The 26,142-nt window shown below is 37.1% G+C and overlaps 3 protein-coding genes across 5 annotated transcripts; 2 read left to right on the top strand and 1 right to left on the bottom strand.

The window, feature by feature from the left end:
• The first annotated feature begins 36 nt into the window (after positions 1-36).
• Positions 37-3,232, top strand: buc (bucky ball). Of its 2 annotated transcripts, none has more exons than XM_059563628.1 (7): positions 37-190; positions 342-395; positions 541-696; positions 773-2,269; positions 2,409-2,510; positions 2,613-2,714; positions 2,798-3,232. In XM_059563628.1, exons 2-7 carry the CDS (start codon positions 389-391, stop codon positions 2,827-2,829), a joined length of 1,896 nt encoding a protein of 631 aa, XP_059419611.1. In that variant the 5' UTR covers positions 37-190; positions 342-388; the 3' UTR covers positions 2,830-3,232. The 2 variants fall into 2 exon arrangements, with proteins under 2 accessions (XP_059419611.1, XP_059419612.1); XM_059563629.1 differs by having other exon boundaries at positions 116-190; positions 321-395.
• Positions 3,233-6,647: 3,415 nt separating this feature from the next.
• LOC132154903 (E3 ubiquitin-protein ligase rnf152-like) lies at positions 6,648-13,451 on the top strand. Of its 2 annotated transcripts, XM_059563627.1 has the most exons (3): positions 6,678-6,751; positions 11,735-12,096; positions 12,175-13,451. In XM_059563627.1, exon 3 carries the CDS (start codon positions 12,306-12,308, stop codon positions 12,912-12,914), a length of 609 nt encoding a protein of 202 aa, XP_059419610.1. In that variant the 5' UTR covers positions 6,678-6,751; positions 11,735-12,096; positions 12,175-12,305; the 3' UTR covers positions 12,915-13,451. The 2 variants fall into 2 exon arrangements, with proteins under 2 accessions (XP_059419609.1, XP_059419610.1); XM_059563626.1 differs by lacking the exon at positions 11,735-12,096 and having other exon boundaries at positions 6,648-6,751.
• A 2,737-nt stretch (positions 13,452-16,188) lies between these two features.
• On the bottom strand, positions 16,189-23,768 carry gad3 (glutamate decarboxylase 3). The gene is made up of 15 exons (XM_059563625.1): positions 23,669-23,768; positions 22,991-23,142; positions 22,154-22,396; positions 21,984-22,074; positions 21,272-21,384; positions 21,041-21,156; positions 20,700-20,779; positions 20,555-20,609; positions 19,159-19,275; positions 19,012-19,076; positions 17,984-18,062; positions 17,354-17,503; positions 16,797-16,904; positions 16,555-16,644; positions 16,189-16,480 (listed from the first exon to the last, which is right to left on the bottom strand). The coding sequence occupies exons 1-15, from the start codon at positions 23,674-23,676 to the stop codon at positions 16,307-16,309; spliced, it is 1,641 nt and encodes a 546-aa protein (XP_059419608.1). The 5' UTR covers positions 23,677-23,768; the 3' UTR covers positions 16,189-16,306.
• Positions 23,769-26,142: the final 2,374 nt, after the last annotated feature.

Here is a 26,142-nt window from a genome sequence, read left to right as displayed (position 1 = left end):
TGATAAAGTCCGACGTCAGTGCTTTGCTGAATAAAGGACAAATTGGATACACCTGCTGGCTGCCATTTGATTGCGTGGATCGCTGAAAACAAGCATAAACTATAAATCTGAAGTGAAAAACTTTATTGCAAGAGTTAGTTGTTCTCGCTTTATACACATTTAAGTCCACTTTGTCACTTTCACATCTGAGGTTAGTTTTTTTTTTTTTTTTTTTTTTGCTGTCGTAATATAAAATTTGCTAATAGCATGCCTGTCCATTTTAAAAGGATCTTTTCCTTTACTGGTATTGTTTGTTTGGTCTAATATATCGTGATTTTGAGCGTGGAACGTTTGTTTTACAGTATTGCGGTGTTTTGTATCCTGTGCTTTCTTCGTCTCCTCACAAGAAATGGAAGGTAATCTTCTCAGCCCATGACTTTGTTGCTAGCGTCATGCTCTATTGTTTGAACGACAGGGATACTTAATAACTACACCCAGGCAAATGCTAATTATGTAGCCTATAATGATCTGGCAAATGTAACTTTTTGTTTTTGTCTTTAGGCATAAACAACACTTCACAATCAATGGGAGTTGGGCAACCTCACCATCCAGTAAACCACACCAGGCCTTTTTTCTATGTTCAGCCACCATCTCAACCTTATTATATGTATCAATGGCCCATGAATCCATATGGCCACTATGGCTTTCCAGGGCCAGGTAAGTTCTTTTGAGGCAGTGATAACCGTTGACTATCAGTTAATTTACCACACCATTTTTTTCCTCTTTGTTCCAGCTTTGCAATTCGGTCGACCATATGTGGCCCCTTATCAGTTTATGCAGTATCCTGGGTATGTGATCCCACATGCACCCATGCAGCCTATCGATTACAGAAGAATCAACCCCCACTTCCCCTCTGTTGCATCCTACGATTTGCGTGTCCGCCACCACTATCAACATGCAGGGACGCATCGGGAGACTGCCTGTTCTGAGGTCCAAACTGATCCTAGTGATTCAGTCAACAAACTGCTAGACAAAATTGAGAGTCTGAAGGCCAGTGAACAAGGTGGTGACAAGGGGCTTAACTCTGTGGTCTCCTCTACCCCTGATGTAGTACAAGGAGATAAACTCACCTGTTTAAATGAAGACTCTAAGTTAGAGCTCACCTCTCAGGAAGGCAAGGAGGATCAGGTCACAAGGCCCACAACCTACAGCGACTCTGCGTATGATGCTGAATCTAGCCAGGGTAGACTGGATGAATGTATGCTATCAGATGTGCTACCCCTTGACAGTTCCTCTGTCCATGAGAAAGAGGATGCCAATGTGGATAATGAGCAACAAAGTGTTCCTGATGAAACGTGCTGCCAAAATGGAAAGTCAACAACCAATGCAACTGGCAATGTGTTCTGTAGTGGTGTCAAAGACCCTGCTGATCCAACGGAGAACCTTGATTTGGAGAAACCAGGTGATGATCTGGTACAGAATATTGCATCTACTGATGCTGATGTTATGGAGCCTCTCATAAAGCTCTCTGAAGAGTTTGACCTGTCATATCAAATCCTTCGCTTGCCATGCAATAAGACAACAACTGGCCTTAGTCTTGAACGAGCGATTGACCCACTTGTTTACTTTGATACTCCATCTATGCTGTTGCCTCCACAAAACTATCTGTCCTCAATCAGCAGTGCATATTCCTACAGCTACTACCCTCCCGTGACCCAAGAACGCCAGAGTGTCCTGAGTCCGTCCATAGATGAGCTCTCTTCCAGAGATGAACTGTTCTCCACTGATGTGGAGGATCTTGATCTCATTCCAGGGCATGTGTATGTTGGTGGTGGCAAGCTGGCTGAAACCACTGACGTTCCTGTTAGCTCCAGAAAAGAGCTCCTGAGTGTAGACAAAACTTGCCCTGTCTGCCAGAAAATGTGTGTGTGCTGCGGCTCAAGCTTGCAGGATGAAGTAGGAATGTGCAAAGTGGCCGAACACAGCCATCTTGAGAGAGATGAGGCATCTGATCAAGACTGTGAGTATGACCTCGACGCAGATGTGCGGAGTAACTGTGAGTCTCCGAGAATACCGAAGAGGAAGAGTTGCAGTAGGCATGCCCTTCCCTCTTGTGGCCATCACTGTGCCAAACACCGGCACAGGAAGCTGCTGTGTGAAGGCCAAGAGAGCTGTGGTCTACATGAGCAGGCTCATGTGCATCCCAAAGGAGAGTGCTTTGAGGAGTGTGGCTCTCTGGCTAAAGCAGATAAGAGAATTCAAAAGGGTGCCTTGTGCAGGCCTTGTATCGGTAAGGGTGGTGGTGGTGGTTTTTTTTTTTTTCTTTTTATATATATATATATATATATATATATATATATATATTATTTATTTGAATTTGCACTTTAATGCTGTCACAAGGTGGTCTACTCATGCAAAAATATTTTTAGAACGAAAATGGAGAGAGGGTGTTGTCTCCGAGCAAGAGAATTGGGTGAGCTATGGTGCCAAACCAAGATCTTGGAGGCAAGTTAGTGGACCTCAGGATCAAGGTAGGGTTGATTTTGGTTTTTACCTACTTGGATGTCTAAAATTGTTCAATTGAAGTGTCTAGTATGGCTTGTCTTTTACAATGTTCTTTTTGATTTGTAAAGGGAGAACTCCTTTGAGAAGGCCGACTTGTAAGACAGTCCACCAGCAAAGGCCAAGAAGTGAATATGATGAGACACAATTTACCTACTGCCAGAGAGGCAGAGGTGAGTTTAGGGGGTTAAACCGGTCACTTTTTTTTTTTTTTTTTTTTTAACTAGTTTTTATTTGTGCAACTTTGTCCCATCAGGTGCTTTGAAGAAAAGGGGCACAAGATACTAAACCACAATGCACTGCTGTAATACTTAAATGTATTACCTGAAACTTGTGTAAAATGCACCTCACTATGAATGTACACATGGACACTGTTCTTGACTGTATGTAACTAAAGTATGACGTGATGTACACCTTGCTGCATTTCCAGTGCTCAAGTTAACTTTTTTTCTATTTTGGGTGCGCTGCATTCATCTTAATATTATACAGAAACTACTCTCACCGGACCAGGCCTTGACCTCTGCTTAGAAGGTCTTTTTCTCATGTGGCTTGATCTTGGAGGTGTGGATCTTGTCTGGTGTGTAAGGGCTCGGAGTTTTGGCGCGGTCAAGGACTGGCCCACTGCGACCAGTTTCAAATGTTGGGCACTAGAGATTCAGCTGGTTTAAGTGGTGATGTGAAAAAAAGAGGATGAGAAATAAAGTGGACAATTTGGCAGTTTGACCACTCTTAGTCCAAATGTGTCTTTTGTTTTTATTACCGTGCTATTTTTATACATCGGTGTAATGCTGACATGCAGAAAACTCCACCTAGCTGTACAGTGTTATTGTGTCATTAAAGTCTTGACATTGCACTTGACCAGTGTCCAGTAAGTGTTATTTTTATTTAAAATAAAACTCTGCCATGTGCATTTGTTTGCTGTTGTCCATGTTTCTCATTTGCAAGGGCCGGCTCATTAGTATGGACTAGTCATGATTCCAGCTTCTCTGGTGAATTTAAAACTGAAACCCTATTTTAGTGCTTGTTCTTCCTTTTTGCCCAAATATACTAAAGCATGGTGCTTTTTTGCAAGTTCTAATTTTTCAAAGTTCTCCATGAGGACAATGCTAAGACCAACTGACCATATTTGTATTTGCAGAAGTTACACAGACTATTAAATCGGAGTCTAAAATAAGGTAACGTATTAGCCCAAATGTCACAGGCTTCTCAGATTCTCCATCTGATTTTTATTTTTCTGCAATACGTTATGTCACTTTGAATGACAGCTTTGACATTTAAAAAGTCAGTTTGAGGGCTTCCTCCTAAATTTAATCTGATTTTGCCCAGAGGCATGATATAGAAATGGATAAACAACTTGTCATGCAATACTGTTCAACAATGTACAAAGTAAAAGTTTATTTCTAACAACACTGAGCATTTTCATTAGTTCCCAGTAGTTTATCCCTTTCAAGATCTACTTTAATGCTATAAATCCTACTTTATGAATCACTTAAAGCCACAATATGTAATTATTTTTTTTGCCACTAGCTATAGAGGATGTATTCAAAACAAAGAAGTTTGTTGATGCCGTGACTGAGTGTGGAATCATGGGAGTTGTCGTCTTCATCCCCACAGCCAATGCAGTCCGATGGGACTCAGGCAGAAATCATGTTCATGGATGAGCTAATGATTTATTAACATAGAAGGAAGCGATGCCACTGAACGAGCGTGACACAGGGGCCGAAAGCAACAGAGCTTTTATAATGCCACAGTCGACTGCTTCTGCTACTTCCGGTCGTGTGTATATGGGGGAAAAAAGAAGCACTGTTTTATCATACTAGAATTGAAAGTTCTGTTATAATGCTACTTTGTAAGGTCGTCACCTGTCTATTAAAATGCACAACACATTAAAGCGTCTCTACAAAAACAAAACCGGAAATTGAGGGTGTACGGCATCATTGGCAGGCGACACAATGACACTATGGCTGCATCCAAAACTTAGGCAGGTGACTTGCTGCCTTGCTGTCTAATCAGGCAATGACTTTGCAGGCAGCGTTTTTGCCCGAAGGCACTTCATGAAACGGATTTCGCACAGGCTTCTGAGGTTTGATGATGGTTTAATGATCGACAGCAAAATATAGAGAGCTTTGGTGATAACTAAGTGGATATTTCACTACTGCAATTTTAATTTCTCGCTAGAAATTACATAAAAAGTGGAAAATGTTGTTCAGAAACATACATTTACACACAAACTGACCACCGACCACAACTTTCAGATGCCATCTTTATTTTTTGGCTTAGCTGTCACATTATGGAACGCACAGGATTGTGATATATCAAAGGCAGCGAAGCATACATCTATGCTGCCTTCAAAAACCGGCCAGACGAAGGCATCTCTGGAGACAGGAAATGAAGCTGACATTGATTTCGGACGTGCCTTGATGCCTTCCTACCTTGGAATGCGACCTCCGAAGGCAGCATTTTTCAGTTTTCGGATGCAACCTATATGGACACAGTCCGTGGCTGCATTCGAAACCTCTAAAATGTTGCCTATGGAGCCCAGACAGCAAGCAGTTTTGGCCCAGATCTGGCCCACATTTAGCCCACATGAAATCCATGATGTGGGCCGAATATGGGCCGAAACTGCTTGCTGTCTGGGAGGCAGCATTCCAAGGCAGGAAGGCATCACATTCTGATAGAATTTTAAAGGCAGCAAAGATGTATCGCTGCCTTTGATATCCCACAATCCTGTGCGCTCCATTCCGTGACTGTTGAGCTAAAAAATAAAGATGGCATCTGAAAGTTGCGTTGGGTTGCCAGTTGTGTGTAAATGTATATTTCTGACTAACTTTTTGCCCTTTTGATATTATTTCTAGCAAGAAATCAGTATTATAGTAATTAAGTATTCGTTTAGTTATCACAAAATTTAGTTCTATTTTGTTGTAGATTGTTAAACCGTTAAGCTACCTCGCAGAGGTGTCATGCCCATTCAAAGTTTCTGAGCCAAGTGGATTTTAAATGCATCTTCCAAAAAAGACAAAAAAATAGCCGACCAATATTTTTGTGATTAGATCGTTATGTGCTTTTTGGGTGGCACTGAGCCAGAGACAGCCGCTTTTGTACAGCGCTGCATTATAAACAAACACACATGATTCTGTTGAGATTTTGAATGCAATGGCCAATCAGAGACATTCAGATGAGTCATCGCTGTGATTCGCTGAAACCCCGTGTTTTGTTCATTTGCTTGCTGACTGAACTATAGCAGATGGGCATACGAATGTAAGTAAGATATTCATTTCACAGTGTAAACAGCTTCAGTGATTTAAATGGGAGTCTTAAATGAGAGTGCCAGCTAGACTGAAGTGAAAATGTCCTTTGATAATGTAAGTGTTCTTTGCTCTTTGTAAAATGAAAATGTTATAGTAACTTATTAAATATTGTTAGTGTTATTAAATTTAATGTTATTAAATTCCTATTAAATACAAAGCCAGACACATTAAACAAATATTTTATGGCATATAACACCCATATCTGGTACTTAAGTAAAAAGTTGGGGTTTTATGTGTAGTTAATAGTACACTATTGCTCTACTTTGCCCATAACCAATTATAGATCAAATAACAATCTAGTGCAAATCACATTTACTTACACATGTTTGAAAATCGAGATTTCCTGATAGTTAACATGTTTGGAAATATTTCAAATAAGAAAGAATAAAATAAAACATATTTCTGTTATACAGTACTATTGTGGATGCTTTGTCACGTGACAATCATGACGTGATATTTTAATTAAATAAAAATAACTTACATATTTTGCCTTTAACCTTTATACGTTTATAAAACATCCTTAAAAAACAAAGGAAAGATTTAATATTTTTTTTAGTGTTTACTTAAATTGAGGACTGTGATTGAGAAGATCGTGTGCATATTGTTCAAGGCAAGTAGCCTACGTATTTGTTTTGAAACAAATGTAATCCGCCTTCAAACAACTAAACGATCAGACCTGTTTAGACTTGATTAGCTCTGGTTAAGGGGCGTGGCAATATGATTAGCGGGCTTCTCTATTGGCTGTTCTCTTCGCAGAGGTCGCTCGCTATTGGTTTCGCTGTGGGTGTAGCAGAGCGCGTACTACAGCCTTTGAAGAAGGCAGAGTGAAGTATGATAGATGAGACTGCTCTGCATGCGATTTCCTGCGTTTGCATAGATGAAAACATCTTTCGATATGCAAGGTGAGTCCCCCCCCCCACTCTTTTCAAAGAAAGGGCTAAAACTACTTGGCTTTCCTATACGTGCTCTCGCATTAAATTTGTTCTGAGATTTTATTCCTTGTTAAACAATAACAGAGTTTACATCAAACAAAATTTGTTTGTTTGGATCAGTGTAGTTCCACTGCATCGATGCCTATGCATTACGTTTCAACCGCGGTTTGCTCTGAGCGTGTATAACTTTTATTGGAGCACATTATTGTTTGTTCAAAGCAAGTTTAGCCTCTAGCATCCCATCAAGTGTTGGATTGTATTATGCATCAGTGCAGTACGGAAGGAACCTGCTCTTTTACACTGCAGCAGGGTTATTTTGGGCAGTTTCTGTCTCTGTTCCGGCTGATGTCTTGTTTTGATTGTTTAGAGACGCTGCAATGGCCGCGTGTCAAACCACAACGAGCTTCCTAACTAGGCGGTATTTCTGGGTGACATAGGCTCGCTCAATGCCCAGAAATGTGAGCAGGTTGCTAGGTTTTGAGAGACAGCCAATTTCAACTATTATAAATACGTCTGTTTCTGAAAACAGACGTGCCCTGATAATGCCTGTACATGTCACGCAGTCCAAAATATGTGGGTTATCTTTATACATCCCTAACTTCAGCACAAAGAGTCTGTTTATATGTCATTCAACTTCAACAGAAATTGGTTGTTTGACTTTACTGTTTCCTTGTGTCTTCATTAGTACATTCCACTGGTATTATCTTGCATTATCTCATCTCAGTGGTTTGCTATCAGACACTGCTTGATCCACTCAGCATTCAAGTTTCCTGTTCTCTATATATTTGGTTTCTTATTAACATGGGTTTGTGTTGGTGATCTGCATGTACTTTAATCACTCTAAGAGTTCTGTTCATTTGACACCCGTTTGTTAAGATGTTTTAGTACAAAGTTAAACACTTATCTGCTTCCTGTCACAAACACACCCTGCTCAACTGAAGTTCAGTGTGTTTCGATTCAAAAATAAACACAGAGGAAAATCTGTGTGACTTTGCCGCATAAATTGTGTCACACTGGGATGTTTCACTTTTCTGCATTGTTTACGCAGGTTAACGCTGGAGGTGGCAAGCTGTAACGCCAACATCCCACAGGTGTGTTATGTTGCATGAAAAAAGGCATCAAAAAGTAAATGCCAAGGGCATGCATGAATGACGCCCCTCCCCACCTGCTCAAGTCAGCGCATGACCCTTGAGAAATGTCTCGCGGCCTTAATATTTTTTCATTTTCCCCCCTTTCATTTCCCCTCTTTCTGACAAATCCCCTGAATCAGCTGCATCCATCAGGTTGATGCTAGTGCACAGCTGACGGTTTGTTATCTGCTTGTTTCATTGTCTTAGTTTTCAAGACGTTGGACCGAAGATTGACCCTCAGTGAAGCGTCCACCATGGGATTCATGTTTCTTTAAAGATATAATCGTAAAGGCATAGTTTCACATTTGATAATATTTTTTGTGAGGCACATCTAGTGTGCCAGTCCCATTGCATTTCTTTAGTCATACTCTTAATCCTCTATTGTTTTAAAGTAAATGTAAAATAAGCAAATATTTCCAGTTTGTGTAGAAAATATGGCAGATGAAAGCTAGCTTGCTCAGTATAAAATGAGATACTGATGCCAGTGCAGAAGTGAGAACTCAAAGGACATGTTCACAAGGGTACACCTTCTCAGATATTTCATATGATTTGGAAAATGTGCCCACAGGATGTTTAATAGATTGGCACGTTTTCTCCCCTGTGTGCCGAAGGAAATTATGCTGTGTGAAATTGAGCTGGAATGGTTTTCATGGTTACTGAAATACGAACCACATGAATTCTCTATAACAGTGATCTGGATTGGTAGCATTCACATTTGTTTCATTTTCGCTGCACTTTTTTTTTCAGATTTTTAATGACACCAATTTGAAGAGCATGAAATAATCATGACTTCAAATGATGAACTGGGCTCATTTAGCCAAAAGGTTTTGGTAAATGAAAAGTATTCATGTCTGTAAGTCTCTAAAGCCTTCTACGTAATGCGTTTTGATTGGAAGTCCCAACGAGAAAGGAAATATTTCCACTTCTCCGTCACAAGATAATGTGCACCTAATAACGGATAAGCCCTCGGAGGCGTCTGTCCTTTCATGCCACAATAGCAGGCTTAATTGCATTATTAATTATTTTTCCCCTCAAGGGATGAAGTGGAATTATATGTATATGAGCAATTACTTACATCTTATAAACCTTTGAACTTGAAAGAGAAGAACACGATGTGGTAACTTTTGTTTTGCATGTCATGGTCAGTTAGAAGTGTAACAGCAGGACGTCTGGAGTGAAGTTTATGCTGAAAACGTGACCACAAGTCTTTTAACTTTAAATTAGTCACTTGGTAAGTGTTCATTCTTTTCTCAGGTGATTGACGTGTAGTACCGGCACACTTCATTTCGCCTTGAATACTCATCCCTTAGTGACAAGCATTGAGCCAAGTAATTAAAATGCATATTAGCTGTACAGTACCTGAAGGAAACAAATGCCCCCAAATAAATTTTAGATGAGGTCAGGAAATATTTTTAAGCTCTGAATTGATTATGGTCAGAAGGAGGCATGAATGCCGGAGGGGGTTTTGAACTCTCATTCACTGGTCAGCTTCATGCATGCAAATATTCATGTGTCATGCAGGTTTCAGAAATTGTGCCTAAGGGCTTAAATTAAACTAGGTAACATTTTGCTCTTGCTTGTAAGAGGAAGTTTTCCATCCAGTGAAAATTCGTATAAACTAGTGCTGTCAACGTTAACGCGTTAACGCATGCGATTAATTTTTGTCTGGTTTAACGTGTCAAAATATTTAACGCAATTAACGCAGCATCCGTATTTTCTGCCATCCGTTGGCTAGCTTTACATTATATGATCACGCTCTTATTCATTTAAATGCTTTTAAACATTTCAAGCACGGCAAGACAAGAGAATGCGCTGTCTGTGAATGCCCTTATGTGACACATACTGTACACACGTACACACACACACACACACACACACATAGACAGGGCGCCAGAATCCAGTTCTCCTAAGCGCTTGAACTAACAATAAACATCCCAAAGTGCCAGTTTTGTCGATTATCCTCATAAGAGCAATCTTAAATGATTTATATAAAGTCTAAAATGAACAAAAAGAGTTGTGAGAGAATGAAGTGAGATCCATAGACAGTATATAAACTGTGAGATCCGCGTGTCTGTCTGCTCTTAAAGGGACAGCAGCCAATAAAGCTTCCTGTCAGTAAAGTTAAAGAACAAAGGGAACAGAGAAAATGAATCGCTGCTCTTGACTAAATAACTTTTGTAGTTTTAATAAGGATTAACTATTTAATTTATAGTTTATGCAGTGCAGACTGCATATAACTTTGATAACTTTATTAAATTTCTGTATATTTCCTAACTGTTAAGACAGGAAGGGCAGGAGTAAACATGACATTTATTATGGGTTTATGTTAGCATTGTTTTAAGTTTACTTAAATTAAAAACTGTTATATTTTTGAAGCCTAATTAATAAATGTAAAAAAATAAAAAAAATCAGGAGCTGTATTAATATCAGTAATACTGGCCTTCATTCATAAAAAGATGCCATTTAAACAAGTATTTAAAATATTTATGTTGTTCTTTGTTGTTTCTACATTAATTTGATTAACTGTGAAATTACATTAAAAATATATTAAAAACGTACAAAAACATTTCTTTTTTTAATTGCGATTAATCACAGAAAAATGTGTGATTAATCTAGTTAAAGTTTTTAATCGATTGACAGCACTAGTATAAACACTTTACGTGGATTACACTGCCCATTGAGTAGAACAGCTTTTTTTGGCAATGAAACAAACAACCCTGATTACAAGGTTACATTGATAACAGAAACCATAATACTAATGTATTTAATTTATATAGTTTGGTTTGAAACATTAAATTCCATGATATTATAATATTTAACCATATAAGTGAAGACAAAACTAACATCGGACCCAGATCAGAAGTCAGGAGAGGATGAGTATTGGATGTGTCACTGGGCGAGGTATGACACCCCCTTATCAATCATGTGTTTAGGAATAATTCATCTTGCGGAGATTGGGAGATGCACAAAGTGATGAGTATTTCTCATATTACATTAACTTGTATGTATCATACAGCAAATATTTATCCATTCAGCAAAAAAATATTGTTTCCAGCTAAAATATTTCAAATAAATGCTGAATGTAGGTTGCTGACAGTGCAGATTTTTCAAACTGAAAATGTTGAACCAGAAAATGTGCTTAAAGGGGCAGAAAGTACATTTCCAATTTTGAAATACAATTTGAGAAAATGCTAAATGTGTTTTTAAAATATGCTCTTTGTAAAATATAAATGCATTTAAACAAAGTATGGCCATGCATGGTTGGCTTAAGAATAAATTAATTATTAAATAAATCTCTAAAAATGTAGCTGTGGTGGAAAGTGTCAGATGCATTTGGGGACTGTGTATTATTAGAAAATAATAAAACATTTTTCACTTTTCAGACATGCTGTTTTCCTGATTGGTTTATGAAATTTGAATAATGTACAGCAAAATTACGTTAGAATGTTATTTTCATTAGTAAATATTGTTTCCATTTATGATTTATATATATTTTTTTTATTTCACAAAATGTTCTTGCATATTCCCCAATGAATTTACCTCTTGATATGAAACAGTTTACCAGTAACATGGGGCAAGTTTATTTATTTATTTATAGACATACTGTGTGGCCATGTTATAGATGCATTCTTCTATTTTAAAATCTAAAATTTTAATCATAAAATATTATTAGGCATTTTAGTTTCACCTCTAATATCTCTTCACTTAGGGCACAACTTAAAAACGGGCACATTTAACCTCATTCTCCCTACTTTAGGAAGGGATTCATTTTACGCCTGTTAAATTACTATTTCTTTTGTTCTTTATTATCATGTATTGTTAGATGGGGAAGGATATTCCTGTAGACTGCTTTTATTTCCAGCTGTGCTCATTGAATGATTTGAAACCCTGCTTGGATCTGTGCTAAACCCATGGTAAGAATCACTTCGTGAAGCGATCAAGTCATTTCACATAATCAAAGAATTAATCACAGATAATTAACAAATTAAGATGTTTTGTTTTTAGTTCACACACACGATTTAACCTCCGCATTCTTCACCATTGTTGTCTAGGGTGATTGTGTGGGTCCTAATCCCTGCTGATTTGTTTACTTATCCGGGGCGTCTACATCAAACTCGAGCCTGACAAGAATTTCGATCCAGCTCACAGCTAGCGCATGATAAATTAGCCCCTCTGCCTGCATGTGTATGTGCCAAAGCTTTTTCCCTGGATTAAATCCTTGACAGTCTGTTTTTATGCAACATATTTGTCTCGCTTCCGCAGGAAGAGCTTGATGTGGATTAAAGCACTGATGACCAGATCAACACAGAGTGTTTGACAGAGAAGTGTATTGGCAAAACACATCGGCAAGAATACCTTCATCGAAGCAACCGAGAAGCCACATTTTAAGGACGATGGACACCTTGTCCCAGAGCTCCAGGCTTGAGTGCCAAATCTGTTTCAACTACTTCAGCCAATGGCGCCGTCCCAAACTCCTGCACTGCCAGCATACCTGCTGCTCCGTGTGTCTGAGCCAGATGAGGCTCCGCCAGAGAGAGCTCCGCTGTCCTTGGTGTCGTTGTGTGACGCAGATCCCCGGCGGCCTTTCGGTCTCACATCTTCCAGATGACCCGGAAGTAACTATCAGTTATGCCGGTCTGTCTCACTCCTCCGAACACTCTCCCATCTTTATACACTTACCCAATAGCAGTTGCTACCTGCTGCCTGTCCCTTTGGACACAGATGGGGCGTTACTTCCTGGAGAACCAGCATGCCGATTTGTTCCTAAAAGCATTGGGGTGTTAAACATCTCTGATGGCCGGAGCCTTGTGCTGGGAGATGACACGGGTGAGGAGGGGATGGAGGGGATGGAGGGGATGGAGGAGGTGGCAGTTAAGACCACAGCATGGACAGGGATTTGCACTGTACTACTTGTGGCATTCATTTTGATTTTTCTGCTCGGTATCGTGTTGCATAACATGTCCTGTGTGTCCAAACGCTTCACTATTATTTCCTGTGGATGAGACCGATTAATCAAATTCAATTGTAAAGGACCTACCAATATGGCTCAATCTCTTATGTGATTTCAGATGTGATTGTGATTAGGTACATCACATACCTATGGTGATTATATACAGTAGATGAGCAGAAGGGAATGAAAGAAGTCAAGGGCACAATCTATGCAATCTGTGGAATTTCAAAAGTCTATGAAAGCCCTGGTTCATTCATTCTTAGGGAATGTGTTCAATGAATGTGCAGAAATGTCATTAAAGAAGTATTCTTTAGCAGTATTGCCTCCATGTATTTGCATGTCTTGTACCTGAGGGAAATTAACTTGGTCTCTAATACTAGAGTAGAGTTGTGCGTTATTGAGTTGTGCAGTTTGTGACAGAAAAATAAAATGTAGAAATGAAATTACATATTACTACATAGCTGCACTGCCTTTAAATAATGATCATTGCTTTATGTATTTGATTGGTGTATGTTTTATGGTGTTTCAACTAAGCAGTTTCTTTACATTTTTTACTTTTTTGCCTTTGATTAAATGAGAGAAAACATCAGTCTCAGATTGATTTGTTTGACAATTTATACTTCATTCAAAACAAATGAATATTTATATGACAAGAAAGAACTTTTTGACTCCTCTACATGCTGCTTAAGAAGCTGCACAAATACAGTACTGTTCATCACTGGGGCCAAATATTATTATTATATTAAAAGTTAATACTTTTATTCAGCAGTGAAGACTTTTACATTGATACAAAAAAAATCTAAGACATTTTATTTTAAACTTTTTATTTATTGAAGAATCCTGCCTGAAAAAAAAAGAACATATGATAGTGTCCACAAAAATGCAGTTTCCAACACTGATAAGAAAGGTTTTTTTTTTGAGCACCTGAGCAGTATTAGAATGATTGAATGAATTCTGAAAGATCATGTGACAGTGAAGAATGGAGTAATGACTGCTGAAAATTCAACTTAGCCATCAAAGGAATTAATTACATTTAAAAATAGATTAAGAAAGAAAACCGTTATTGTAAATTATACTAAAATGTCATAATATTCCAGTTTTTACTATCCGATAAACGCAGCCTTGAGCTTAAGCAACTTTTTTTTCAGAATCTTTAAAAATCTTACTGGCCCCAAATTTGTTAATGGTAGTATGAATCACAGATGTATTTTCCCCAGACACAATGAATGATGTTATCAGCAACTTGTTGGACATTAAATTAAATTAGATTCCTCTCATAATAAATAGTTTTATGTTATTGTTTTAAGCCTAAATCAATAGTATTGATTCATGTATAATATATGTACATCTAAGCAAAGTCCTTTTAACCCTCTGGAGTCTAAGGGTATTTTTGGGGCCTGGAGAAGTTTTGTCATGCCCTGACATTTGTGCTTTTTTTCAGTTTCTTATAAATACCTAAATGGCTAAAGTCTAATCTCACTGTAATAAGCACATACTGGGCTATAATAATATGTGTGCAGCATGTATGTGCATGATTGTGTTTTTGAGAAAAAAAAATGTATGCGTGGTTAGTGAAAAACTAAAAATGTTTAATGTAATTTTTTGTCATAATTGTGACTTTTGACTTTGTATGTCACGACTGTTTCTCATTCATCAATTTCAGCTTTCTATGTAACAATTTAAAGAAATATATTGCATAGAAATGGGCTTCCATGTGTACCATAGACGTTCATCCTGCTACATTTAATTCCACATTTAAAACTCAGAAATGTGAAAAAGCTACGTTCAGGAAAGTGTACTGGAAATGTTCTGCCAGAACATTATCCATTAATTTTACAGACATTTCTGTTAACTCGACAGCATAATGTAATGCAGTGCAAATTAAAAATACAGGTAAAATATTTTTTTTCAGTGTACTTTAAAGAATTTGATTGTACATATAGTGGAAGGGCTTTGTTTGGTAAAACATCTGCTAAATAAATAAATAAAGTGTGTATGTAGAAGAGTGACAGCTGTTAACAGCAGCAAAAAAAGGAACAACTTATTAATTGCATTGCTTTGAAATTAAATGATTCATATGAAAATATGTTTGTTTTAAGCATGTTATTTTGTGAGTAGATGGATATAAAATTGCCAAAAGGGCACACCTCATTTACCTTGGCCTGTATGTCAACATGCTACAGAACTGCATGCATTTGCTGAAATCATGCAAAGTGCCAGGCAGCACTGTACATGATTGATGGTGTTGTCCACATGTCGTTTTCTCCTCAAACTTGAGTAAATCACCTATCCAAAGGGGCCTTTAACAAGCCATTAACACACAACACTGACACAATCCATCTTCACAGTCACACACCCTTACAAATCCTTGTATGCTCTGTGCAAGGATGTTGTCATCTGCTTTTGAAAAATATATTTGGGAAATATACAGATTAAAAATATTGTCAGGACAAAGAGCTTGGGATAAAAAAGGGTTTAAAAAAATCATCTGTTCTGACTGATTTTCAATCTTAACTGTCAGTTGTGGGCTAGAAGACAAATTAATCCCAGCTGACTGCTTGTGCTGCAATAAGAAACCTAAATTCAGAGGGACCTGCATGCTCTATAATTTTTTTTTTACTAATGGAGCTTGAACAGGAGGTGGTATACAAATAAATAAATGTGTAAAATCACTTTCATATAAAATTCCTTTTGTGCAGGACAAAGAGCAAAGCATGAAAACCAACAAGCTACAAACAAATTCAGACATACAGAGATAAAAAAATGTGATTGATTTGTGCATTGAAAAAGTTTTTTATTTTTATGATGTTATCACGAATATTTGCGACTTTTACAGTGTTCAGTCTCTCACAATTACATAATTAAGTTATCAATTTAGTAGCCCCGACCATTAGTAGATCATACCAGCAGGGGGCACTAGTAGGCTACACTGCAAAACAAATGAGCAGAAATACGGAATTCTTCTCCTTCAAAATGCACGTTATTTGTTGATCTTGATAAAGAGCAGGTGCCATTTAGTCACGTTATAAGGAATGACTCATCTCTAAGCAGCATGTTGGTTTAATGAAAATCAGCATGTGACCATCTATTCCCTTTGGTCAATGTGGCTCCACTAATATGTCTTTCAAACCGCATTTATAACTTAATTCAGACGTTCATTAGTCAAAAGCTACAGGATTTGTAAAGGAGATCACATATAGCACACTTCACCTAGATGAAGAATAAATTATTAATAATTGCTAATATATATATATATATATATATAGCCTATATATATATATATATATATATATATATAGATTATAAAGATTAAAAAAGAATTATTCTGTAAATTATTTTGCTCACAATGCCATGTATATGTACTGGTAACTGGATTCAGATGTATGAAGAAAGAAGGCGATAAATAAATAAATATTTATCCTGTGATTATTATAAGAAAGATTTTCACAGTTCACAGCCCAGACGAACGATTTCATCTATTAGAAAGTCCACGTCCTCCCTCTGAGTGGCTGGGTTGGAGAAAACACAACGGAAGAAATTCACTTTGTCTTCGAGAGGTTGATAGCCAATCATTGTGAATCCTTCCTCCATCATCTTCGTCTTGATTTTTGGAGCCACCTGTGGGAATTCATAATGCCTTCCTGAATTTACTGGTTAATTATGAAATGAAACGGCTTAATTTCTTGACTTACCATATGAAGTTCTCTGTCTCGCTCTGGGCTTGGAAGAATGCTTTGCAGTCGTTTTGGGAGATACCAAAAGCAGACATTACTGTGCTCGGGCTGAAATGATATGTGAAACATGAAATCATAAAACAATGATTTAAGTCATGCACGGGGAACCAATAATTCACCATGAGCTCTAACAACTGTTGGAATTATTCAGCAATTTTCAACTGAAATATGCTGAAAATGGACAGAAACATGGCAATTACCTTTCCTTTGAAGACAAACTGAAAGTCTGTTCTTCTCTTCAGCTTGTAGTAAAGATACTCTGCATTTTCCAGGCAGTGGTTGATCTGTGCTTCAAAACCCTCAGAACCCTATAAAGAATTAATTAAATATTTGCTTTCTCGATAAGAAAATGTGCCATTCTACCATATGTAAATCTTTGAAATCTTTGAATAAGTCTTTAAAAATGCAGAAGAGAACTAAACATTTCAAAAAAGAGAAATAAACATTTTAAAAGTAGATGAAACCAAAGGCTCACTGCCAGAAAACAATAATAGAATATTGTTACATCAAAGAATAAATCAAATATGTCGTTTCTTCTTCTTCCTTTTTAATAATTGGGGTACAATTCCTACTTTTCAGTTCTGGATATTAAACTATTTCAAACAATATTTTGCCTCCACCTCTTTCTTCTTCACTTCTCCACAAAAATAAGTACATAAATATGTGTTTTCCATCTGGGAGCTCTCATTTTCCAGATCACATTTCTGATGGTCGTTGAAAGCACATTTAGTTTGAATAAGGAGATTGTCTGTCAGACCTTTGCCTTCCACATGAGCCACACTTTGAAGACGTCTACGTGCCGTCCACACTGAATGCTTTTGTCCCCAGTGTCGTAGGACACATCATAGTGCTTGTCAGGTTGAAAGAGATACTCGGCACACAGCTGATTACATTCCTGCAGGAGGCCCTGAGAACAACACATGGCCTTAACATAGCCTAGGTTTTCAATACCTCCTCAAGAATCAATGACTCTATGCAGCCTGTTGTGATGTGTATGAAATTTCTGGTTTGTCCTGAGCAGTAAAGCTGCCCACTGTTCTTGACAAAACCTAGATTCCAGATGTGACTGTCTTGCATGCTTTGCAGTCTGCATCATTTGTGTTCAGATACTGATATTGAGATCTGTGAACTTTGTCATGCAGGAAAATTTAGGGAAAAATCCAACCATCACAAAAGGCTGACATTACTGACATTGAGGCACTATATAAGCCATCAAAGGCATGTGCTTTTGAAAAAAAACATTTTGTGTAAATTCACCTATACCTGTATATGTTAAGTAAATGTATGTTAATCAGCTTCTTCAGAGCAGTAAAACTTACAAAAGTATATATATTTTTACTACATGATTATTTTTTTTGCATATTATATCTCCTTATTCTCAGCTCACCTTTCTCTTCACTAGAATGGTTGAGCATTGCAGTGGGACGCCCATCATCTTGTGTGGGTTCCAGGTCACAGAATGGGCTCTGGATGAATGCATATGAATAAAACGATAATGTTAGATGTTGAAATAATCCAACCAATTTAAAATACACATTGAAAATATAAAATGATTTCTGAAATGGAGGTGAAAGCGGAGGTGGAATCCATAAGACACAAAGTTTGTATCAATTTTATGTAGAAGCATGCTGTAATTGCAGGTTCTGGCCAACCATCAGTACAAAATAAACGAAAGTAAGAAAGTGTTTAGGCTGACAGTTCAATGTCGATGTTCAGAGTCAATGTCGATGTGCTTTCACCACACTCCTTTTTGAGCTAAAATTGTAGAGAAATTATGTGAATTATTCTGCAGAACACCAAATGTAATGGCAATGAAGGCAACACTTTGTGTTGATTTAAAGAAAATGAAACAGAGGGATGTTAAAGAAGCATTCCGAGAATTGACTGCTGACATTTAAGGTAGATGAAGCAGTCCATGCTTGTATTAGCCAACAAGATTTAAAAGCAACGTGAGAGTCCAACAAGGTAGCTTGTAAAAAAGGAACGTGATCAGGTAAATGCTAAAAATATTTGGCCATTTTATCAATAGAGACAGTGGGATCAGGAAATGTTACAAGCCTTGTAAACAGTCACCCTATTATTGTTATATGGCACACAGCAATTTACAAGTGTCAATGAATCTCAGATAAAGGTAACTGATTTATTTTGGAGTTTGACATTGCTTACGCTAAAGCATTACATCACAAAACCTTGATATCTGCACTCCTGACAGTTAAATTGACTGAATGTTTCTCTGTTTCCCAGTTAACAATTACGCGTTTAGTGGAGGCTTTTATCCAAGCAAAGCACTGCACTCAAGCTATAAATTTGATCACTTAATGATTTTCCAGTGAATCAAACGGATGACCTTTGCGTTGCTTGTGCCATTGAGTAACAGGAACGCATTATACAATCATAATGATTGATTTAGGTTACCTTTCAATTCCTTGCAGTTTCACACAATGTTTGTTGGACAGAAGCAAGCCTCCACCCCAAGCAGCCTAAATCAGATGAGAATATTAAAGCACTGCCTCATTTTGACTACATTTAATAAAATGTACATAATAAGATAAAATGCATTACATCCACATGCATCCATAGGCCATGGTGTTCACAGATGTCTGCAATTTCATTCAGAGGGTCAAAGGCTCCATAGACTGTGGTTCCTGCCGTTGCGTTGACATAGAATGGCACCAGACCCTATAGACAGCAAACAGGGATTGCTAAATGTAGAAGACAATATATCATACACTGAAAAAATTAGGCATAGAAAACGTTTTACTCAGAAATTGCCAGTAAATTTCATAATTAATTACAAAGACACAGCAAATAACACATTTAATTAAACATGAAATTTTGAAATAGAAAGACAGAAACAGAAATTCTTGTTAAACATATTCCAATATTCTTTTTAAAGTTTATTTTATTTTTTGTTTAATTCAGTGTTACTTACTGTCTTTTAGTAAATGTTTACAATTTCTGTGTGAAATTTCTTAAGTCACATGAGCAAAATTATTGTTGACCTGAATATCAGGTGTGCAAGGTCCTAGCTGCTGGGATTTAGACTATTTTTTCCCCTTCATTTTTTTTATGTGTGCACTGCAGAAATTTACATTTCATTGGCATTTAATTTAATATGCAATAGCTGTATCAACCCTTCAAGAAAATCTTAATAGCTGTACCAACCCTTCAAGAAAATCTTAATAGTTGTACCAACCCTTCAAGAAAATCTTAAGAAAAGCATCAAAATGTCCCATTTATGAACATTTATTACACTGCAGGATATATTTATAATAAACAAAGTTTTTGGCTACAGTAGAACAGATAAACCCCTCACTTTGCATGTTATAGCTTACCCCTTAAAGTGGTAGAACTTGCATTTATTTGAAAGGAATCAGTAGGTGATGCAACTATCTCCCAGTAACCCAGTTCCCACATTTTGTATATACTGTTGTTGCCAATAATGAAAACATAAAGAGATAGAAGTGAAATAAAATCACAATTGTTTCCAAGCGCTCACTGAAGGACTGATATGATACATTTCTACTGATCTGATGAGGATAGTGACATATTTAATTTTGACAGGAATTAAAACAAGACTGTGATAAATAGAAGTACAGTACGTTCAATGGACTGTGCTGTTGTTTAACAACATAATGATTTTTTCTGATGAAAACAATCAAAACAAAATAAAACTAAAACTCCATAAAACAGTTTAGAAAATTGTTAGTTGGAAAAATTAGGGCTTTCATGCGGTGTCAACAGTCTTGTTTGCCTCATGTTAAATTCAGTATGTCGTCTAACCTGACTAAGGTCTGTTATATGAATGTTGCATGTTATATGGAGTTGTTATCCGTAAATGGTACAGGAACCAGAAAACAAACTTATAAATATAAATATAAATTTAAATATAATATTTAAATATAAATAAAAAATACAAATAAAAATATTCAGCTCAAAGTCAGCTCATTTGACCAACCTTAGACTTTGCAGTCTCGATGCTGGAGTTCAGTTCTGATGAGATCATCTTACCCCTCACAGAGAGAAACCAAAATGTTGTATTATTCTTGCTAAACTGGACACATTGCACATTATGAACCTATGATTCCATCCACCAATCTAACCTTTCATCACATCTGACGACTATAACATTTTCAGAGCCGATGCCGAGAACTGCAGCAGACTTCTTGATTGAATAATGACTCTAATAAGAAAAACGTATGTTAAACATGCACAGGCAAACAGCTAACATGATCTGACCTTTTGCTTTACCATAACAAGAAATATTTAATTTAACGTCAGTTTATCAGCACTTTGCTGTGCTGTGACACGTTACGTCTGACCTCCCAATCAGTGGGTGAGAAGGTAATAGCTGAAATGTGTTGAGCTATGTGTCTCATTGAGTAAGTGGAACTGCCACAGCATGCCCGCTGAGAGTGGAGGAAACAATAATGAGATTATGTACGTGCGCGGAGGTGAACAGTGCCAGGCGAGGTATGGCAGACATCCCGTGGGTCTTCACCACCGGAAAGAGATGGAACCTAGCCAACAACACACTGTACAGATTGGACATGGTGCCTCCTGCAGAGAAAGCCATTAGCTGTTTAATGAAAACTAATGATAGAAAAGTTCCAATGTTCATTTTCAAAACACAAATATAAATGTGTCCTGTATTTTTGTGCTTTCAGCTTGTTACCAGGACAAAATATTCCATCTCCATCTTCCTCTGGCCATCCAATAATTGAATGCATTTTTCTCAGAACTACTTCCTCCATGAGTATAAAGACTGGGGATATTTCATAAGTGAACCTGTAAAAAGAGAAGAACTTAGACTCATATGTGCTCTAAAGAGCTGTAAAAGAAATCGAGCATAATGGGAACTGTGACAAACGCTGCTTTCAGTCAGGTTGGAAAAGGAACATTTATTTTCAGAAAATCTTATAGATTTTTTTGACCTCATACTTTATAATAAAAATTTCATAAATGTCATGACTTCCCCAATCATTTAGTCCACTTACCACATACTGAAAGCTCACATTCAGATCTGCCTCAATCCAATTAACATATGCATACTATGTTTGTCCAGGTGTATCTCACAATGTGGCAGAAAGGATCTGTACTTTAACATACATAACTCATTGTTTTTATACTATTTTTTAATAGTTTCTTATTTAAGCTTGATATTAGAAGTATAATGAATAATTTCCCCAGAACTAGCAGCTAAAAAAACCTACATGTTACACTGTTTAAGAGTTTGGCTTTGATAAAAGTTATATCTATATATATATATATATATATATAGTTTCATCCCTATACCTAATTTACAATTTCATCCCTGGACACACATTTATTTTTTGTTCATCTATAATTATAATATGAATGCTGAAGAAATTAAACAGCTGCCTTACATGTTTGTATTTGCTGTGGAAGTCAACCATTCGCCTGCAAGACCAATGATGTCAAGTCCAGTTGACAACTGGTTGAAAAATCTCGGATGACCTGGCAACATTAAAGGGCAGCTTTAACAAAAACCTCCACTACACACAACTGTGACTTGTGTTATTTTGCATGTTCTAACCTGTTTTAACCCCATATTTAAGCGTGTCTCTGCAGTCCACCAGCAGCTGCTCTAGGTTATCTGGCTGGTCAGGGAGCTCTAGGCTGAATCCCTCCAGACCTTCCTTAAGCTGGTGAGGATAGTGGAAATCTAGAACTTTTGAGCTGCGTTTGAGGGATTTATTGATGTAGTCCAGCAAGATGTTTACCAGCTCCCGCAGGAAGTGCTTGGTTGCTTCCTCTCCATCCTCAGCAGGGAACAGATCTGAACAAACACAAAATGCACGCCATTTTTACAAATGTTTTGTGTTTCAGATCCAGTATGAGCACTATGTATTGGCTACAATATCCAGAGCCACTGCAAAACAGTTCTGTGGTTTATTTTGCATTTTTCATTTGAAAGCTGTAAAACACTTGCAAGCGTTGCTAATGAAAATTATTTGAATGCACCATATTGAATGACAATATTTACTTTGTGTAAGTAATTGTAACTGAATTAAAATGAGTCTCTTGAAAGCATTATTTAATTTAGATCAATATTACATTTACAATTTTTTTTGGAAACACTTTTATCCAAGACGGCTTAGTGTGCATTTTATACATTATAGCAATTAATTTCATTGGAACAATATTTGAATAGATAATTGAATGTAAGACAATGCTATTTCCACAAGCTTTCTCTACGTTTGAGCATGTTCACTCAAAACATTCATTACATTTGGTATTAAACTGAAAAGAGCAAAATATCCCACAATGCTGGGCTCTATTTCTTTTCAGAAATATTTTCTATTACCATTGTTGTACTGCAGGAAAGAAGCTCAGACATTTCAACACCCTTTCATCTGATTATTTGCTGTACCTTTGCTGTGGATGCAGCTGAAGTCATGGGCTACGCGCCCACTATCATATTTCAGGCCGTCATCTGTGTTTCCTAAAGAACCCGTGTCTTGTTTGCTCTTGTCTAAATGCTGCCTGTCAGCTTGTGTTAACTCCATAATGTCTCCTGGAGACCTGCACACACATCAACATACAAGCTCAAACTCCCACAGGCACAGAGACCACCTGTTATTTTACTCTCAGGTATTTTAGTTTCTGTTGTTTTTGTTAATTTTTTATATTTCTATTTAGCTTTATTTTCATTTCAGTTTTAGTTTCACTAATTTCACTAATTCATTTTCAACTTTATTTCAGAAAACTTTCAAAAAATGTCTAAATTCCTTTGAAGTTTTTTTTTATCTAATATTTGGTGTTTACTTTATTTCAACTAACAAAAACAACTTTTAATAGTTTTAGTTAACAATAATAACACTGACAGATGCACACAAACACAACTTCAGAAATGACACCATTCCACTTCAATTAGAAAACCAAAATGAAATGGTTTAATATCAGCACACTGTGAATAGCCATTTTTTACGTTAACAAAAATAACTGCATAAAATTATTCGGAAATTTTACAGAATGGCAAAAACGAAAGTAATGAATGGCATTCTAACATGTTAGAATAAAAATACAACATTAGGTCAAAGTAGCTTACCTTCTCATTGAGGCATCCACTCTCGTAGACTCTTAATATCTAGAGTTTGTGTCAAATGGCTGAGAGTTCTAAAAGCCCCAGCTTCTGTCCCAGGTTTGAAAATCAACCAACCCTCAGTCAAACTGGGTGTGGTCATATTGCATGGCTTTCCTTCCCAGAAGAAGCAATGCTTTTACATAAAGATAAAAACGCCCATGGCCTCATCACCTTTTATGACCCTGTGTCTCTTCTTTTGTTAATTGATATGAATGTGTTCATGCTCTGCCGTGCCTTCACACTGACAGACGCCTATAGGCATGAAAAAAAAAAAAACAGGTTTATGTGAAGATGGCCAAATCTTGAGGCATTCAGTCGACAGAAGCTTCACTTTTCAAGCCAAAGATCTCCCATTTATAAATCATGCTGGCTTGTTTTTTACAAGCTGTATGTAGATCAGGAAAACATTCAAACTCTCCGACCTGTTGCTAAAAGTCAAGGAGGCTTCTGTCTAAATCTAAATTCTTACTGACAAATAACTAACAAAATACACCATGCATACTGCAATTCAGGAAATGTTTTAAAACTTCACAGTATTGACAGAACAGATACAATGTAAAAACCTCTTCAGATTTTTGATGCAAATCAGATTTAATTTCGTCCATATGTCTACATTTTGAGATATAAAAGCTGGTGACTTTGCTTTGCAGCGAGGGCAGGCCAGCAGAGATCCTAGTTAAAAGGAGCACAAAGGAGCTCGGTCTTTCAAATGGTGTGCAAATAGCTTGGAGAAAGTGAATAGAGGACACAGTGAGTGAGATATGAAGGTTTTTTATTATTTATTTTCATGATTTTTAAACGATTCTTATGTTTAGTGCTTAAACATTACCTTACCTAGAACAAGTGCAGCAATGGTAACTTCATTGAATGGAAGAATCCCTTTGTGCATTAATCTGTAAATGAAGATTCCACACATTGGTAAAACACTAATGGATGGATGGCTGTTTTTGTTTAAGACATGAGAGACAACATACTATTTTTTGTATAATTGGTTGATTTTTATCTTTTATTATACCCCACTATACTGCAAGATTTTTTAATTTTCTATGTTTGAAGTGTGCTTCAAATCAAAATGAATGAAATAACAAGTAGAAACTGAAGGACAAGCATGGCACAGAAAGGCCTCATTCATCATTCATGCCAAGAATGATAACTATAAAGAGAAAAATAGCTATATTAGTGTCCAAGCCAAGAGATGGTAACATTATGTTTATTATAAGCATGCACTGCTGCTTTAAATGCCTGACCTCTATAAAGTGGGATGTATTTTGATTGTCTATAAATGTTTTTACTGTTCATCAGCTTAAGCAAAACCAGTTCTCTTTTTCATTATTGTTAGCTACTGTGTGGAAGTTGCTTTTCTCATAAAATGATTATTATAACTTCGATAACTTTTATTCATCATTATAGTTATTGACCTCGGTGTACACAGTCTTTAAGAACAGTGTCACCAAAAAAAGTGTGAGTGAGGGCCCTCATTTCTAGCAATTCCATAGAAGGGGTCCAATGCAATAAAATGTACAAGGGACCCCAGAAAACCTAGCAATGCTACTGACATAATTTTAAAGCAATAAAGCACACAAACAAAAATTGCTACATCCACACAAACAGTGTCTGGAATTGACAACTGTGTTTTATAACAAGTGAGACTCACAAACGGTCCCATTTAAAACGTGCATACAGTTGTCACAATTTTGTCCACCAAGGATGTCAAAGAGAAGGAATACATTCCAATAGTAGAGACAGTTTAATTAAACCACACAAAAGATGAGTAACGAAGCAACCGTGTGTGCCAAAACACAACCAGCACCAGACAATAAACAGAAAGAACCGAATAGCTTAGCGTTCGTGAGTGTATGCTGGATACTATCGAAGTTTCGCACAGTTCAGACAGGAGCAGCTCTAAAGACAGGGACTAGATCTGAAACCTTCAGATGATATACAGTTCATATCATACCTCTCTCTCTGTATGTTAACGAAACCACAGATGTAAATATGCAGTGTAAAACACAGTGGAGATTAGATTAGATGTCCAGTCTAGAAAAGTTCCATTCAGACAATTGTTGTAAAAATGGGGCTTGTGAAAAATTACCGTTGTGAGTAGTGACATAACAAAATTAAGTACTGAAAATGGGACTAAGAACCACATCCTGCTTCTACTGTGTAGACTTGGCCTATGTGCAGCTGGTTTTAGATTCAGGAATCCCAGATATATGCAAATACGAGTAAAAAAACGCAGTAGCTGGCCTGTGATATAGCCCGCTGTAAAATTCCATGTAATGTGACCATGAATAAATATACCACACTTTCATTCCTTTTCCTAGGTCTAAAGGTATGTTGAAAATCACTCCTCTGGTGCACAGTCAAGTTGAAAAGCAATTTGTTTCCTCAAGCAGGCATCCAGAATTCCCATCCCAGCAGGCCTCGCAGTCTGGTGT

This window comes from Carassius carassius, chromosome 12 (genome assembly GCF_963082965.1).
Source record: "Carassius carassius chromosome 12, fCarCar2.1, whole genome shotgun sequence".
NCBI lineage: Eukaryota > Metazoa > Chordata > Actinopteri > Cypriniformes > Cyprinidae > Carassius > Carassius carassius.
This window is presented reverse-complemented; position numbering and strand designations above follow the sequence as displayed.